The sequence below is a fragment of the Mastigoproctus giganteus genome, chromosome 9, assembly GCF_048544385.1.
Source record: "Mastigoproctus giganteus isolate SK-2022 chromosome 9, ASM4854438v1, whole genome shotgun sequence".
NCBI classification, from domain to species: domain Eukaryota; kingdom Metazoa; phylum Arthropoda; class Arachnida; order Uropygi; family Thelyphonidae; genus Mastigoproctus; species Mastigoproctus giganteus.
Window position 1 is genome coordinate 63,351,916 of NC_143583.1, and position 18,443 is coordinate 63,370,358.

The 18,443-nt window shown below is 36.6% G+C and overlaps 1 protein-coding gene across 1 annotated transcript in view; it reads left to right on the top strand.

Moving 5' to 3' along the window:
• The window catches only part of mgl (low-density lipoprotein receptor-related protein megalin), a 1,043,262-nt gene that overhangs the window by 377,921 nt on the left and 646,898 nt on the right, over positions 1-18,443 (top strand). The window contains exon 26 of the mRNA XM_090381453.1: positions 6,323-6,442. Within this exon, the coding sequence (XP_090237579.1) occupies positions 6,323-6,442 (120 nt within the window). The remainder of the gene's footprint in view (positions 1-6,322; positions 6,443-18,443) is intronic.

Here is an 18,443-nt window from a genome sequence, read left to right on the forward strand (position 1 = left end):
ATGTGTTTAATTCTTTGAATAGATTTAGCAAACTCAATGCTGATGGGATTCTTCCTCTTGCTCAGACTACACACATGAGGGGGCTCAAATTCAAATTTAAGATGGTTGAAGAACAGATGTGCAGAAGTTTGCATTTAGCTAGTGGTGATCATCCCATTCAAACTTCTGCAAACTTCTGCACATTCTGCAGATGTGCAGAAGTTTGCATTTAGCTAGTGGGTGGTTGATTGTTGGAACAAACTTCCATCTATTGTGGAAGTTGATAGTTATATAAATTCAAGGAAGAACAAGACAAACTATTAGAGGAAATGAATGGTTAAATGGGAAGTGTCTTTTTTTTTTCTTTTTTGGCTGATGCTGTATAAGTTTGCTTTCTTCCAAAATGTGCAACTACTAATGCTAACTGTCTGACTCTAACTCTACAAGACTAAATGAGGACCTGTTCCAATAATCAATAATTGATTAGTCATAACTAACATTATCTTTCCTTCATTTGAAACTGTCCCCTTGTTTGTTCTAGAAAAAGAAAATATGCTGTTATCATTATTTGTACAACCCTTTTAGGAATTTTAGGGGACTTCATTAGGGACTTAAATCCCTTATGAAGTACCTATGCAGATACCCACTTTCCAAACATTGTAGCTTGTTGAATTTGAAGTTTCTTCCTGTAATATAGCTTTACATCCACAACTAGTTTTACTTGTAAATTTCTCCTTTTCCCTCCTTTGTGCCATCTGCAGAAAGTTGTTTTCTTTCTTGAACTGAAATTTATAGACCTCTATTCAAGATGGTCTGTTCATTGATTTTCACATTAGGTTACTTACTCCTTAACTGTACTTTTAAAATTTATACGTACTAATAACAGGATACTATGTGCTGTTCTAGCAGCTTAACCACATTACCATTTTTTTTTTTTTTTTTTGGTAGTAGTTGTTGGCCCATTGGCTTCTGTGGCCATAATGCACCTCCCAAGATTTTTGCAGTACTTTGATCCAAGCCCGAGGCGGGATTCAAACCCGTGCCCTTTGGGTTGCTAGGTAGGCACTTTACCCACCCGGCTAGCCTGGTTGGCACATTACCATTAGTAGAGGCATATGATGCAAGAAAGCAAGCCTATGCAGCATCAGCCAAAAAAAAAAAAAAAAACTGCTCCCATTTCACCCCTCCATTCATTCCAAATACCTGTCCAGCTCAGCCTTAAATTTATTTAGGCTATAAACTTCTACAACAAAGGATGGAAGTCTGTTCCACCAACCAATTACCTGCTGGCTAAAGGCAAACTTCCGCACATCTGTCCTACATCTGTCTTTCCTCAATTTGAATTTATGCCCTCTCAGGTGATCATTCTGAGCAAGAGGAAGAATCACACCAGCATTGAGCATACTCAAACCATTCAAGGCTTCATACACCTCAATCAGATCACCTCGCAGGTGCATAGTCTCCAGACTCTGTAATTTGCAAAATTTAAGCTTTTCTTCATAAGAGCAACCCTTAGTTCCATTCACTAATCTTGATGCCCTTCTCTGCACTCGTTCCAACAGCTCTATATTCTTCTTAAAATGAGGCCTCCAGAACTGTATACAGTACTCAAGGTGTGGCCTGACCATTGCCTTATACAAGGGGATAATCACCTCCTTATCCCTGCTAGAAAATTTCCTGTATATCATTGAAAAGACACCATGAGCTACTCTTCCAGGCCGTCTGCACTGCTCAGAAAACTTCATATCTGCCTGCACAATTATCCCCACGTCCATTTCGTTCTCTATCATTGTCAGTGTAGTACCACAGAGTTGATACATTACTCTGGGGTTACTGCTTACCATATGTAATACTTTACATTTGTCAATGTTAAACTTCATTTGCCACCTCTCAGCCCATCTGCTCAACTTTTCTAGATCCTGTAGCAGGCGTACTGTCAGTAGTGTCCTTAACAACCCTGCCAACCTTTGTATTGTCTGCAAACTGGGACATTAAGCTTGATATACCATCTTCAGTATCATTTATAAATACAGAAAACAACGATGGACCCAACACTGAACCCTGAGGGACTCCATTAATAATAACATTAGTCCACGTTGAGCAGTGACCATTGATTACCACTCTCTGTCTTCTCCCACTCAACCATCCCTTTATCCATAGCAGCAATTTGCCTCCAATGCCACACTGCTCCAATTTGTGCAGCAGTCTTCCTTATATGATATAAAAGTTATTCCCTGCATCCAGTTCTTTTGTGACCACATCATAGTATCTAATCAAATTGGTCAGACAAGACTTTCCCTTAACAAAACCATACTGTGTCAGTGCTATAACTGAAGTCTTGTCTAGATGATCCTGCAGTGCTTCTATCTTTAACCAGTGCCTCCATTAATTTTCCTGGAACAGAACTTAAACTAGCAGGTCTAAAATTACTTGTGTCGCCCTTTGATCCGTTGTGAATTGGGGTCACATTTGCACATTTCCAGTCCATGGGTACCTCCCCTGAGTCCAGGGAAGCTCTCATAATTATGGCTAAGTGTTTGCTTACTTCCTTTGCTCCCTCCTTTAATATAACTGGATAGATTCCATCCACCCCGGGTGCCTTTTTTATGTTTATCTTCAACAATTTCTCCTCTTTCCTCTCAATTATTACAAAATCATCTAGCTCACTGCCAGAGTTTAACTCATCTCTGGCATTCCTCTCCCTGAATAACTCCTCATGTGAATGTAGATGCAAAATACTCATTTAGTTTGTTAGCCACCTGAGCAGAATCATCAACAGTTGAACCATCAATATCCAGTGGAGCAATCTGATTCATCCTTTTCCTTCTAGAGTTTACATAGGTAAAGAATTCTTTCTTGTTTTTCTTTGCATCCTTTGCCAAAGATTTCTCATAATCTGCCTTTGCCTGCCTAATCTCCTTTGTGACTTGGTTACAGACCAGCTTATATCTATCATAGGCTTCCATGTCACCCACTAATTTATATGTAACCCGTGCATTTTTCTTCTCTGCCATATGTCTCATTAGTTCATCTGACATCCATTTAGGCCAACTTTGAACAATATTTCTTAGTTGGTATGTAAAGCCCAGTAGCTTTCAAGATTAATTCTTTGAATGCTTCCTATTTTGAATTTTCTGTTGGTAACATCATCATTTGCTGATGGTAGTCACTTCCCTGAGCAAATCCCACTTCAGCACACTGTGATCACTGCCACCTAGTGGTTCCTTTATCTGCAGATTCTTAATGCATGAAGAATCACTACTGATAATCAGATCAAGAGTATTACTCCCTCTAGTTGCCTCCCGAACATGCTGATTTAGAAAAAAATCATCCAATAAATCCACAAAAGCCTTGCTAGTGTGTGCATGACCAACTCACAAATTCCAGTCAATATCTAGGAAATTAAAATACCCCATTATAAGACTCTGATTTACTGGCCCACTCTATTTCCCTGTACAGTTTCTTATTATACTCATCAGAGTCATTAGGCCTACAACACACTCCTACTCTCGATTTTGATCTCCCAATGCTTATGTCACACCAGACTGACTCGAAACTGCACTGTCTAGCGATGTCAATTGGCTTCACTTAATTGGATTTTATGCATTTCTTAACTAATAGCATAACCCCTCCTCCCTTCCTATCCTGTCTATCCTTCCTGTACACATTGTACTCCTTAAATTACAGTTCTGCATTCCTTATATCTGTGTGACACCATGTCTGATATCCCAACAATATCTGCCTTTGATGTTTTGAGCAATACCTCAAATTCATCAAATTTATTTACCAAACTCCTAGCATTGGTGTATATGAAGTATACATGCACCTGTTCCTATTCTTAGCTACCCTAACACAACTCATGTGTTTACTTGTACCGCAATGACTCCCAGCAGTCTCTGAAATCCCCTGCATCTGTTTTTTCCAGGCTGCTACTCATTCCAATAGAAGCTGTGAAAGAATTGCTTTCACCTCTGCCAGTGGCTACAGTTAATCTATTAGTCCTTGTATCCCCCCCAAGCTAGCAGTTTTCTGACCCACCTAACACTGCCTTGATAGCATCAGCAAATATTCTTGCATCCTTTCTATTTAAGTGTATCCCATCCCTGTAGAAGCAGTCTCTCCTGTTAACAAGTACAGACGACGCTGAAAAAAATTCTACCCCTTGAGCCTTGCACAATCTTTCCAGGGCCGAATTGATCGACAAGGCTCTCATCATATACTCCCTCCTAGCGTGTCTGGGTAGAATTGCAGTCACTTTCAAATTCAACCCGAAACATTGCTGAACAATTTCACATCATATTATATTGCAACCTAAGATCCTTTTCATCTTCAGCCATATTAACTTTGTTATTCTCCACTTCCCTGGAGAATTCCCTTTGTCTAAAAAATGGCAATTTTAATTCTTAATTGCCATTTTTTAGACAAAGTGTATAATCCCTAAGCTTTTCTAAAATATGAGTAAATTATACCCCACTTATTTTTTATATCCAGTTCCTTTGTAACTACCTCAAATTGCTTTACCAGTATGATTAGGCTAGATATTTTTTTAACAATAAAGCCATGTTTGTTAGGCGTGATCTCTTGTTCAAGCTGATAATCTGAATAGAAGAGTGGCATAATGCATATAAGAGGCAAAATCAAAATTTTATTCAAATAAAAGGTGATGTGGCACATTTTTCTGGATTGAAGAGTTCTTAACAAGCATAGAAGATACCAGGAAGCTGAATAATGCAATATACTGACATTAAGTAAAATGTAATACTTTGAAGAGAAAAACTGTTTCAGGAATTTTGATTAGCATTTTAAAATCTGCTAGTAGTAAACATTAAAAACAAGAAAAGCCAATTCAAAAAACTGGAAATGAGAACTATAGCCATGAATCAGTTAGATTATATTCATCAGCAAGCTTAATGAATTCACTTTTTCTTCCTCTTAATATCTACACACACGCACACACGCACGCACGCACGCACACACACACACACACACACACACTCTCTCTCTCTCTCTCTCTCTCTCTCTCTCTCTCTCTCTCTCTCTCTCTCTCTCTCTCTCTCTCTCTCTCTCTCTTAATTTCAAAATTAAACTAACACATTTGGTAATTATCTAGCATGTACTATACTCAGAGAAGGGGAAAAAAATTAAAACCTAATACAAATTTGTATATATTTTTGGCTCATGAATATATGAAAGAAGTTCTAGATGTTAAGGTAATTAGTTTGTTTGTCTGATTAACAAACATACTTTTTCTCAGTATGTATATCCTTAAATGCTTATCTGGTAGCATGAAGATATATGTTATTTTAATAAGCTTGTATCACTACAAAGTGTAGCAATGATTTTTCATTCTTAATTGCAGTAGGATAAGTAAAACATTGACTCAACTTTCCATTGATGTGTATTACTTCCTTTTTTAATGCACAATTAAATAGCTTTCAAAAAACTAATGGCAGTGTTCTTTAAAATTTAACTATATTAAAGCTTGCCTTTGACTCTTATTTTACAGAAACCATTTCAGTTATTTATTAAGATTTTTTCATTATACATTTAACTTGTAAAACTTGAATTAGATATTCAAACATTATACCAGTATCACAATGTATAAGTGTTCCTATTCCATAATATTCTTCTTTCTTCATTTATTTTTATTTTTCTTTAACATGCTACAAGATACACACCCATTTGTCATAATATCACAGCATATAGTGTTATGGTCATGGTTTGCTTATGCTATCTTATGGTCATAGTGCAGAGAGCAAGAGAGAGAAGTTATATTTTACACCAATATGGAGCAAGAGCAATGAATATCACATTGCTTGGTTTGAGAAATGGTTACTGAATCAAACTTGCAGTGTTTCAGTAGTGTATAATTAAATGCAAAAATGCAGTCTTGCAGTGTGTATCTTATAAATTGCAATGTGGGACTACTGGCTTTTTCAGTTATTATAGTGAAAGAATTAAAATTTAATGAACTGCTACTCTTTTTGAGAATGTCGATTTGAAGCAAGTTTAACACACAAATAAAAAATTAATGCTTAATAGTCTATTTCTGTTGGCTGATTTATACTTAATTTAGAATGCTATTTTTATGTAATTTTTTATTTTATATATTTTACTTAATTTTAATTACAATGTGTGCACACAGGAAAGACAGGTAAACTCTACAGGATGATAAAAAATTCCTTGCCTTATAACCATATTATATATTCTCACACTGCTGCAGACTAAAATTTCATATTTTCACCTCACTTAATGTTATGTTTTATATGCAATTTTATTGATTTAGTACCTACAGTTATGACATATATTCTAGAATATATAGAATGAAATAATTTTTTTTTAGCCATTGAAACTTGCAATTCAAAAAGTATGGGATGTACATATAGCTGTGCGGAGACCCCTACAGGACCAATATGCTTATGTCCACGTGGCAAATTCTTAAATGATACAACTACTTGTATTGGTAAGTCATTTGATTTTTATCTTCTAAACAAAGTTTGTTTATCCTCCGTGGTTCTGTGTAGCAGCAGTATACTTTTTTTTTTCCCTTTTTTTTTTCGTTTTTTTTTTTTTTTTACCGGGTCCACTTGAATATTGTCGAGGGTTTCACGGATCATTTAATAATTTTTCTACCTGTTATTTAACAATTGCAGTGCACTGCATGTACATTAGATGTTAGTATTTTAAAAATTATACAGGGTATCCGTAAATGATTCATTACGCAGGGCCACATTTGCAGAATGGCAAAATGGTGACCGTCCACCTGTTGGGACAAGTGAATTGACACAATTTACGAATCTGGGGCAGTGAAAATTCCCATGAGTTTTTTTGAACATGAAAGGGACAGTCTCAAAGTTAACGTGTCTAGAAAGTTAACATGTCTCTAGAAAAGCTGTACGGGCAGTTCTTCTTCATTGAACTGACGGTGACAGGATTCATCTACTTGGACATGGTCAGTGAATGGTTAATACCACAGCTGCAGGAAGATATTGCAGATGTGATTTATCAACAAGACTGTGCCCCTCCACTTTTTCATAATGAAGTGAAGTCGTACCTGAACAAACATCTTCCTCGGTGTTGGATTGAGCTTGGAGGCCATATGGAATGGCCTCCGAAATCTCCTGATCTGATGCCAGTGACCTTCTTCCATTGGCTGGAAATCCTATCCATGGTTTTGCTGATGATAGCACATTGCATTGCAACTTCCAATTTGAGAAACCTTGCCCTGCTCAAACAGATTCAACTTCTCTATATCCACTACCAATTCCTTAAATTCCTGGATCCAATATCCACTACCAATTCCTTAAATGCTAATTTAAGGAATTGGTAGTGGATATTTGATCCAGGTAATTCTCCAGTGGGGCAAGGATAACTTAGTTAATTTCAATCTTTCTAAAACTTAGTCCTGTCTTATATCTCACAAAAAAGGAATCTTCTACTCCTATGCTTATGTTCAATGACACTCTGATTTCTAGGCAAGATCATATATTTCTATTGGGGATTACCCTGACTTCTAATCTCTCTTAGCATAAGCACATTACTAATACTGATTCCTTTGCATCTAAAAAACTGGATTTTCTCTTTTGCTCTCTCAGCATAACTTTTCTTCCAAGCAGCTGTTCACTCTGTACAAATTGCAAATCCACCCCACCATGGAATATTGTTCCTATATCTGGGGAGGTGCCCCCAAAACCTTGCTCAGTCTTCTAGATTGCATTGAAAAGGGGGCAGTTAGGTTAATTAATGACCCATCTCTAACAAAATCTCTCCACTCTCTGTCTCATAAATGTTCTGTTTCTGCTGCATGCCTTTTCTATAGATACTTCCATGGGCATTGTTCTTCTGAATTGGCTTCTGTAATCCCTGCACTCTCTTCCAAAGCAGTCCGAACAAATGCCACAACCAGCAATTCAGCATTCTTTTATTGTTCAACTTCAAACTTACAGAACCAACTTTTCTTCTTCCTCATTTATTGGCATATTATATATATCCTTAGTTGCTAATGCGCCAATAAAACCCAACCAACATCATTTATTCCATCAACTTTCATTTTGTGGAACAATCTTCCTTCATATATATTCACGAAAATTACAATCTACAGAAGTTCAAATCCAATGTCAACAAATATCTTCTTTCATCTACTGAACCTCCAACCTATGCACGGTATTAAGTACTATAGGTTTTTATACATCATGTGTTTGGGGTTTTCATAAAAAAAAAAAAAAAAGGCTTTTCAAATGCTTTCCATTCAATTTCCATCTGTTGAAATTTCGTGTCCAAGGTAAATGTACTTTTCCACTTCTAGTTCTTTTCCATCAACCATGATTTTTTTTTGTCTGGTAAATGTGTTGACCATAACCTGTGTTTTCTTGTTATTCATCTTTCAACCAAACTTCTTGCTTTCATGCTGCAGTTCTTCAGTGTTTTGCTGCAGTTCTTCTGGATCATTAGGAAAGAGAATGATGTCATCTGAAAATCATAAGTTATTCAGGTAATCTCCATTTATCATGAGTTCTTTATTATCCCAATTTAACTTGCAAAATTTTTCTTCTAAACAGGTAGAAAATAGTTTTGGGGAGATTGTGTCTCCTTGTTGGATAACTTTTTCTGTGTTGATTAAACTTTATCATTGTTGACCCTGTTGCCTTTTCATGTATTGATTACAAATTATCGACTTATGCTCTGTCTATACATTGGTTGATTAAGGCATTAATTATTGCCTGTTTTGTGACTCAGCAAATTCCTTTTCATATAATGAAGGCTATACATAATGGAAGATTATATTCACTGTGCTGCTCTATAACTTGCTTCACTGTTTGGATTTGATCTACTATACTGAAGCTGCTTCTAAAATCTGCTTGTTCTTTGGGTTGTGCTGCATCAAGTATTGAGCCTATTCTTGAACGTATATTTCCGAAAACCTTGTAGACAACTGGCAATAAGCTTAATGGTCAGTAGTTTTTAAATCTTCCTTGTCACCTTTTTTGTGCAGTAGGATGGCTTCAGCATTTTTCCATGTTGCAGATACTTTGTTAAGTAGAAGGCATTTTGAAAATAGTTTGGCTAGAACTTTACATACTGGCTGGCCTCTAGCTTTCAACATTTCAACAGTGACTTTATCAGGTAATCTGCTTTGCCATTTTGCATTGATTTTATGATTTTATAGCATCTACTTATACAAAATTTCTGGTACAGCTTCTTCATCTGGTGTTGGATCAGTTGTTGTCCTATATCCTTATAAAGATTTGAATAAAATTCTTCCACTTGTTTTAGTATTTGTTGTTGCACCATCTTCAGGCTTCAAAGCGATGTCAATCAATTCGGCCCTGGAGAGATTGTGCAAGGCTCAAGGGATAGAATTTTTTTCAGCCTGGTCTGTGCTTGTTGAACAGGAAAAACTGCTTCTACAGAGATGGGGTACACTTAAATAGAAAGGGTGCAAGAATATTTGCTGATGCTATCGAGGCAGCGTTAGGTGGGTCGGAAAACTGCTAGCTTGGGGGGATACAAGGACTAATAGATTAACAGTAGCCACTGGCAGATGTGAAAGTGATTCTTGCACTGCTTCTATTGGAATGAGCAGGAGCTTGGAAAACAAGATGTAGGATATTTCAGAGACTGCTGGGGGTTATTGCGGTAGAAGTAAACACATGGGTTGTGTTAGGGTATCTAAGAATAGAAACAGGTGCATGTATACTTGCATGTACACCAATGCTAGGAGTATAGTTAATAAATTTGATGAGCTTGAAGTGCTAATCAAGACATCAATGGCAGATATTGTTGGGATATCAGACACGTGGTGTCACATAGATATAAGGAATGCAGAACTGTAATTTAGGGAGTACCATGTGTACAGGAAGGATAGACGGGACAGGAAGGGAGAAGGGGGTTATGCTGTTAGTTAAGAAACACATAAAATCTAAGGAAGTGCATCCAGTTGATGTTGGTGGACAATGCAGTTGAGTCTGTTTGGTCATAAGCACTGGCAATCCATAGGCAGGTGGGTAGGAGCAGCAATGCATAGCACATGCTTCTTGATTAGACCGGGGTTCGAGCCCGTGACCACCAAATACAGAGGATGCGGAAAGTCAGGGAATGACCACCGCACATCCCTGGAGCAATATGGCCTTAGTTGCTAATGCTCCTAAAAACCAAATAACAACAAGCACTGGCAAAGGAAAAATGAGAGTAGGTGTGTGTTATAGGCCTAATGAATCTGATGAGTATAATGAGCAATTGTGCAGAGAAATGGAGTGGGCCAGTAAATCAGAATGTCTTATAATGGGGGATTTTAACTTTCCAGATATTGACTGGAACTTGTGGGTTGGTCACTTGCACACTAGCTAGACTTTTATGGATTTATTGGATGATTGTTTTCTACAGCAACATGTTCGAGAGGCAACCAGAGGGAGTAATACTCTTGGTCTGATTATCAGCAGTGATTATTCATGCATTAAGAATTTGCAGATAGAGGAACCACTGGATGACAGTGATCACAATGTACTGATGTGGGAATTACTTAAAGATGTAATTACCATCAAGGCTAAAGGGAAGGGCTTTTGCTTTCGTAAAGGTGACTACAGTGGTCTCAGGCAGTTTTTAAATTCTGTTCGGATCAACTGATGATGTTACCACTGTTGAATTCTAAATGGGAAGCCTTCAGGGACTTAATTTTGGAGGCTACAAGACTTTTCATTCCAACTAAGAAATACTGTTAAAGGTTTAGGCCTAAATGGATGTCAGATGAATTAATGAGGCTCGTGGCAGAGAAGAAGAATGTATGGGATGCATATAAAGTATCAGGTGACACAGAAGCCTATGGCAGGTGTAAACTAGTCTGTAATTAAGTCACAAAGGAGGTTGGGCAGGCAAAGGCAGATTACGAGAAATCTTTTGGAAAGGATGCTATGAAAAACAGCAAAGAGTTCTTTACTTATGTAAACTCTAGAAGGAAAGGGATGAATCATATTGGACCACTTAACATAGATGGTTTGACTTTGACCTCACTTCCATTGACCTGCTTACTTGTAGCTTGAATTCAACAGTTTTTACACTTTTTCCTGAGACTTGAATAGTGCATTCTTACTGTATGGTGCATTTTTAAAAAAATTCCAGGATATAATTTTTGCAATATAGTATATATTATATAAGTAATTTATTTAATAAACATTACTTTACTTTAATATTTTGCATGTCACGTCTGTTTTAGGTTTTTTTATTACTGATTTTTGTGTGGTCTCTGATTTATGTGTTTATTAGAAGCAGATCTAACAGTCAATAAGGCTGGCAAAAGTCAACCAGTCTTTGTTCATTTAGAGATTCTGTTATATTATATTATATTCATTTTTTCTTAGAAAGGTCACAGACGTACATTAATGGAAAATTATCTGAATAATTATGCAATGCTATTTATTGAAATAAATTTTAGCTTAAATTTTTGATTTTGGTGAACTTATTGAACAATTAGTACAGCAAAGAGGAGTTAGAATCAGTTTAATTTTACTAGCTGCTCATTTTTTGTTTGGATTTTAATAAAGCTTTTAATTCAATCCTTGAGTAAGAGTTTACTGTATAAGCTGGAACATATTGTGACCACAAATTGGATTCCTAGATTGATTGCTGGATGGCTGAAGGGCAGGAAGCAGAAGGTTGTAATTAATAGTTACTTTTCAGATTAGACTAGTATGGGGGTAAAAGTTCTCTAAGGATTGTTACTGGGACCACTATTGTTTCAGATTTTCTTGAATTACATCAGTGAAGAGATATAGAGCATGGCATCAAAATTTGCAGAGAAGTCAAGATATCAAGAAAGTAGTTATTAGTTAGTGCCAAGCAGTACTTCTTCAGATTAACTTAGATCAGGAATTATCAGAGAGAGATGGCAGCTGTTTTAATGCAGTAAAATGCAAGGTCTTACATACATTATTGTAAGAATAGCAATACTTGGAGAATAGCAACCCAAAAATAACATGGCGCACTATGGCCATAGTTGCTGATGCATCTAATAAATCCCAAAACAAACAAACAAACAAACAAAAATAACATACACATTTCGTGGGTTAAATTTAAAAAAAAGTATTTAAAGAAAGGGATTTGATGCTAACATTACAGGCAAGCATGAAGTTCTCTGTGCAGTACAGGCAGCATGGAGGGTCCATTGCAGACATCAAAAGTTTGGGCTTCCTTGCACCGTATGGCTAATACTAATACTACTAATAAATAATAATATTAATACAATGAAATACAATAAGAAATAAAAAGCAGTAGTATTTTTGTTAAATTTCTGTTGTGATTTATTTTATTATTTATTTATTTTTTTGTTTCTGATGTTGGAACAAATTATATACTAATCAAAATTAATAGAAAACATAATTTTTTAAATCTTTTTATTCAACTTTATTTGAAACATAATGTTATACATAAATATTTTGAATGTTAAAGGGAGTTAATGTTATTTTGTTATTTGATATTCCAAAATTTAATAAAAAATGAAAAATATTATATTATTGCTGCATATTCTTATTTTAAATCTTGTTGATTTTGGAAATTTAGTAAAATAATTCATCTGTATCATTTTTGATAGTGGCTCAAATGCTTTAAAAATAGTATATGTAATTATATAAATTTATTTATATATATTTATAAATGTATATAATGTATTAGTACTGGTATTATGATGAAAGGAAACAACCTTTTATATAGCATCAGTCTTAAAAAAAAAAAAAAATTACCTACTTTGTTTTTCTATCCTGACTAATAATTTGTCCACTCCTCTAAATTTATTCAAACTATCCACTTTCACAACACCAGGCAGGCGTTTATATCGACAACCAATGTCGGAATAAACTTCTGAAATTGATTATTGGAATACTGTCTGGTTAAAAGCAAATTTTTGTACATCTGTTCTGCCACTATCCCTTTCCAATTTAAATTTAGGTCCTCTTGTGTGTGTCATCTGAGAAAGAGTAAAGATATCATCAGCATTTAGTTTACTCAATGCTGATGAATTTAGTTTGTAATCAAGTCACAAAGGAAATTAGGCAAGCGAAGGCAGATTACGAGAAATCTTTGGCAAAGGATGCAAAGAAAAACATCAAGACTTCTTTAGAAGGAAGGGGATGAAAAAACATCAAGTCTAGAAGGAAGGGGATGAATCAGATTGGTCCACTTGATATCGATGGTTCGACTGTTGATAATCCTGCTGAGCTAGCTGATAATCTGAATGAGTATTTTGCATCTGCATTCACACATGAGGAGTTATTAAGGGAGGAAAATGCCAGAAGTTTATCAAATTGTAACAGGGTGCTTAATTATTTTGTAATAACTAAGAGTAAAGAGGAGGGAAAATTGTTGAAATTAAACATAAGAAAGGCTCCTGGGGTGCCTTTCTTATGTTTAACTTCAACAATTTTCCCCTTGTGTGTGTTATTACTGGGATGGATGGCATCTATCCAGTTATATTAAAGGAGGCAGCAAAGGAAGTAAGCAAACCCTTAGCCATAATTATGAGAGCATCCATAGACTTAGGGGAAGTCCCCATGGACCGGAGATATGCAAATGTATCCCCAATTCACAAAGAGGATCTAAGGGCCACACAAGTAATTATAGACAAATTAGTTTAACTTCTGTTCCGGGTAAAACAGTGGAGTCAGTGGCTAGAGATGCATGGAGGATCATCTAGACAAGACTGCAGCAATAATTCAGACATAGCATGGGTTTGTTAAAGGAAAATCTTGTCTGACAAATTTCATAAAAAATTATTCTCTAACAACCAAGAATTTAATGAGATGAATGGAACTGTTTTACATCTTTTAACATTTTTTTTTAATTTCGGGTGTTCATTTTGTAGTTGAGATTCTTAAAACTGCTTGTAAATGTTCATCGGTGATGCTTGATCGTAAAGAATTTTTATTTAGATTCATGATGGAAAATGTTTGTTCACATATGTAGGTTGATCCAAAAATAACCAACATTTTTCAGGCAAAATCTTTTAAGTTCATCGAATTTGTCCGAATTAAGAGTATTGTAAAATTTACAGATTTCCTCAAGACGGTGCAATTCCCTTAAATCGGTATCACACTGCAGATCTATAGTCTGAAGCTGTAGTTCACTCGGCGCACTATCAATTTCTATTGAAAATGGGTCGCGCACTATTGCCAAACTTGTCTCAATTTTTCGGAATTCGCCAAATTTTGGAAGTTCCTTACCAATGTACACCTATATTTTAATTTCGGTAGGACAAATAAAGATTTATTTATTCAAATCTTCGTGAAAAGTCATCATTCAAAGCGTTGATAATTTCACAATACTTTTCTTATTTTTTTTCTGGAATCTTCAGCAACTTCATGGTTGGAAAGTGGTCTACCTTATTAATCAATAAATGTCAAAGGAACAACTGGAGTTTTAATTGACATCCATTCAAACTTTTTACCATATCATGGGCGTATAAATTTTTCCCTTGTAGCACGGTGTTGAAAGTATTTAAGTGTGTCACGATGTCCAGGGTAAACGCAAAATCACAAATCCAGTTATTATCAGTTAATTTTAATTAACTGATAATTTTTTTACAGGGAACGTCCTTTATAAAAAGGATAGGTGGAACAGGACCAGGGTATGTCTGCCAGGGGCAAAGGTTGATGACGTTGTAGAGCAGATATCATCTTTTGGGGGCACAAAAGGTGATATAGTTGTACATGTTGGCACTAATGATATTAAGAGTAGGAGACCAGCAGAATTACCTAACAAGTACAGGTCACTGATGAAAAAAAGCCATGAATTAGGGTTGAAGTTGAAAGTGTCTGCAATTCTACCCAGACACGATAGGAGGGAGTATATGATGAGAGCCTTGTCGATCAATTCGGCCCTGGAAAGATTGTGCAAGGCTCAAGGGATAGAATTTTTTTCAGCCTGGACTGTACTTGTTAACAGGAGAGACTGCTTCTACAGGGATGGGATACACTTAAATAGAAAGGGTGCAAGAATATTTGCTGATGCTATCGAGGCAGTGTTAGGTGGGTCGGAAAACTGATAGCTTGGGGGGATACAAGGACTAATAGTTTAACAGTAGCCGTAGGCAGAGGTGAAGGTGATTCTTGCACAACTTCTATTAGAATAAGTAGCGACCTGGAGCAAGGGGTGTTGGGGGTTTCAGGGACGGATGGCAGTCATTGTGAAACAGGTGGGTATATGGGATGTGTAAGAGTAATTAAGAATAAGAATAGGTGCATGTATACTTGCATGTATACCAATGCTAGAAGTATAGTAAATAAATTTGATGAATTTGAAGTTTTGGTCAAGACATCAAAGGCGGATATTGTTGGGATAGCAGAGACGTGGTGTCACACAGATATAAGGAATGCCGGACTGGAATTTGGGGAGTACAATGTGTACAGAAAGGATAGACAGGATAGGAAGGGAGGAGGTGTTATGCTGTTAATAAAGAAAAACATAAAATCAAAAGAAGTGCATCCAGTTGATATAGATGAACAGTGCACTGTTGAGTCAGTTTGGTGTGACATAAGCACTGCGAAAGCAAAAATAAGAGTAGGAGTGTGTTATAGGCCTAATGATTGAATGAGTACAATGAACAATTGTACAGAGAAATAGAGTGGGCTAGTAAATCGGAATGCCTTATAATGGGGGATTTTAACTTCCCAGATATTGACTGGAACTTGTGGGTTGGTCACTCACACAATAGTCAGACTTTTGTGGATTTATTGGATGATTGTATTCTGCAGCAGCATGTTCGAGAGGCAACCAGAGAAAGTAATACTCTTGATCTGGTTATCAGTAGTGATCATTCATGTATTAGGAATTTGCAGATAAAAGAACCACTAGGTGGCAGTGATCACAGTGTACTGACGTGGGATTTACTTAAAGATTTAATTACCATCAGGGGTAAAGGAAAGGGTTTTTGCTTCCGTAAAGGCGAGTACAGTGGTATCCGACAGTTTTTAAATTCTGTACAGTGGGATCAACTGACGATGTTACCAACAGTAAATTCTAAGTGGGAAGCATTCAAGGAATTAATCATGGAAGCTACTAAAAGGTTCATACCTATTAAGAAATATTGTTCAAGGTTTAGGCCTAAATGGTTGTCAAATGAACTAATGAGACTCGTAACAGAGAAGAAAAATGCATGGGATGCATATAAATTATCAAGCGACTCAGAAGTCTATGGCAGATATAAGTTAATCTGTAATCAGGTCACAAAGGAGGTTCGGCAGGCGAAGGCAGATTACGGGAAATCCTTGGCAAAAGATGCTAAGAAAAACAGCAAGGGTTTCTTTACTTATATAAACTCTGAAAGGAAGGGGATGAATCTGATTGGTCCACTTGACATCGATGATTCGACTGTTGATGATCCTGCTCAGATAGCAAACAAACTGAATGAGTATTTTTCATCTACATTCACAGGTGAGGAATTATTAAGGTTTGAAAATGGCAGAAGGTTATCAAATTGTAGGAAGATACTTAATGATTTTGTAATAACTGAGAGCAAAGTGGAAGAGAAATTGTTGAAGTTAAACGTAAGAAAAGCATCTGGGGTGGATGGGATCTATCCAGTTATATTAAAGGAGGCGGCAAAGCAACTAAGCAAACCCTTAGCCATAATTATGAGAGCATCCTTGGACTCAGGGGAGGTTCCCACGGACTGGAGATGTGCAAATGTATGCCCAATTCACAAAGGGGGATCGAAGGGTGACACGAGTAAATACAGACCAGTTAGTTTAACTTCTGTTCCGGGTAAAATAATGGAGTCACTGGTTAAAGATGCATTGCAGGATCATCTAGACAAGACTGCAGCAATAATTCAGACACAGCATGGGTTTGTTAAGGGAAAGTCTTATCTGACAAATTTGATAGGATATTATGATGTGGTTACAGAGGAACTGGATGCAAAAAATAATTTTGATATCATATATTTGGATTTCAGGAAAGCTTTTGACACTGTGGCGCATGGAAGACTATTGTACAAATTGGAGCAGAATGGTATTAAGGGTAAGTTGCTACAATGGATAAAAGGATGGTTAAGTGCTAGAAGACAGAGGGTGGTAATCAATGGGTGCTGCTCTTCTTGGACTAATGTTATTAGTGGAGTCCCACAGGGTTCGGTGTTAGGTCCACTGTTGTTTTGTATATTTATCAATGATATTGATGAAGGTATATCAGGCTTAATGTCAAAGTTTGCAGATGATACAAAGGTTGGCAGGGTTGTTTATGACAGTAATGGCAGTGTGCTACTGCAACAGGATCTAGATAATTTGGGCAGATGGGCTAAGAAGTCGCAACTGAAGTTTAACCTTGACAAATGCAAAGTACTACATATGGGTAGAAGTAACCCCAGAGAAACGTACCAACTGTGTGGTACTACACTTAAGGTGGTAGAAAATGAAAAAGACCTGGGAGTAATTGTGCAGGCAGATATGAAGTTTTCTGAGCAATGCAGACAGGCTGCCAGGGCAGGTCATGGGGTTTTGTCAATGATATATAGGAATTTTGCTAGCAGGGAAAAGGAGGTGATTGTCCCTCTGTATAAGGCAATGGTCAGGCCACGCCTTGAGTACTGCGTACAGGTCTGGAGGCCTCATTTTAGGAAGGATGTAGATTTACTTGAGCGTGTACAGAGAAGGGCAACAAGATTGGTGAGGGGAATGAAGGGATCCTCTTACCAAGAGAGGCTTAAATTCTGCAAATTGCAGTGGCTGGAGACTAGGCACCTGCGCGGTGATCTGATTGAGGTATATAAGGCCTTGAATGGGTTGAGCACGCTGAATTCTGATGGGATCCTTCCACTTGTTCAGATTACGGACCTAAGGGGGCATAAATTCAAATTAAGAAAGGACAGATGTAGAATAGATGTGCGGAAATTTTCCTTTAGCCAGCAGGTGGTTAATTGCTGGAACAAACTTCCATCTGTCGTTGTGGAAGTTGATAGGTTGAATAAATTTAAGGAGGAACTGGACAGGTATTTGGAGGGAATGGTGTGATTTTTTTTTTTTTTTTTTTTTTTGGCTGATGCTGCATAAGCTCATACATTTGCTTTCTTGCATCACATGCCACTACTACTACTACTACTACTACTACTAATTCGGGAAAGTCCATAATGTTTTTCAGTTTTAAAAATAGAACGATGTTATCTTTAAGATCCCATACTCGTCGAAGAACTTTTCCTAAGCTAAGCCATCGAATTTGGCTATGATAAGGAATATCTGTGTACTCGGATTCAATATCTTGAAGAAAATTAATGAATTGTCTGTGTTTCAGGCTCCCTCGATCGTATTAAATTTACTAGTTTAATAATACAAGATGTGACATGTTCAACTTTTAACACATTTTTACATAATACTTGTCGATGTATAATACAATGAATTGTAATTAAATTATAATCAGGATAATTTTCACAAATTTTATCCCGAATTTTCTTTAACATTCCAAGATTTTTACCTGTCAAACTTGGTGCT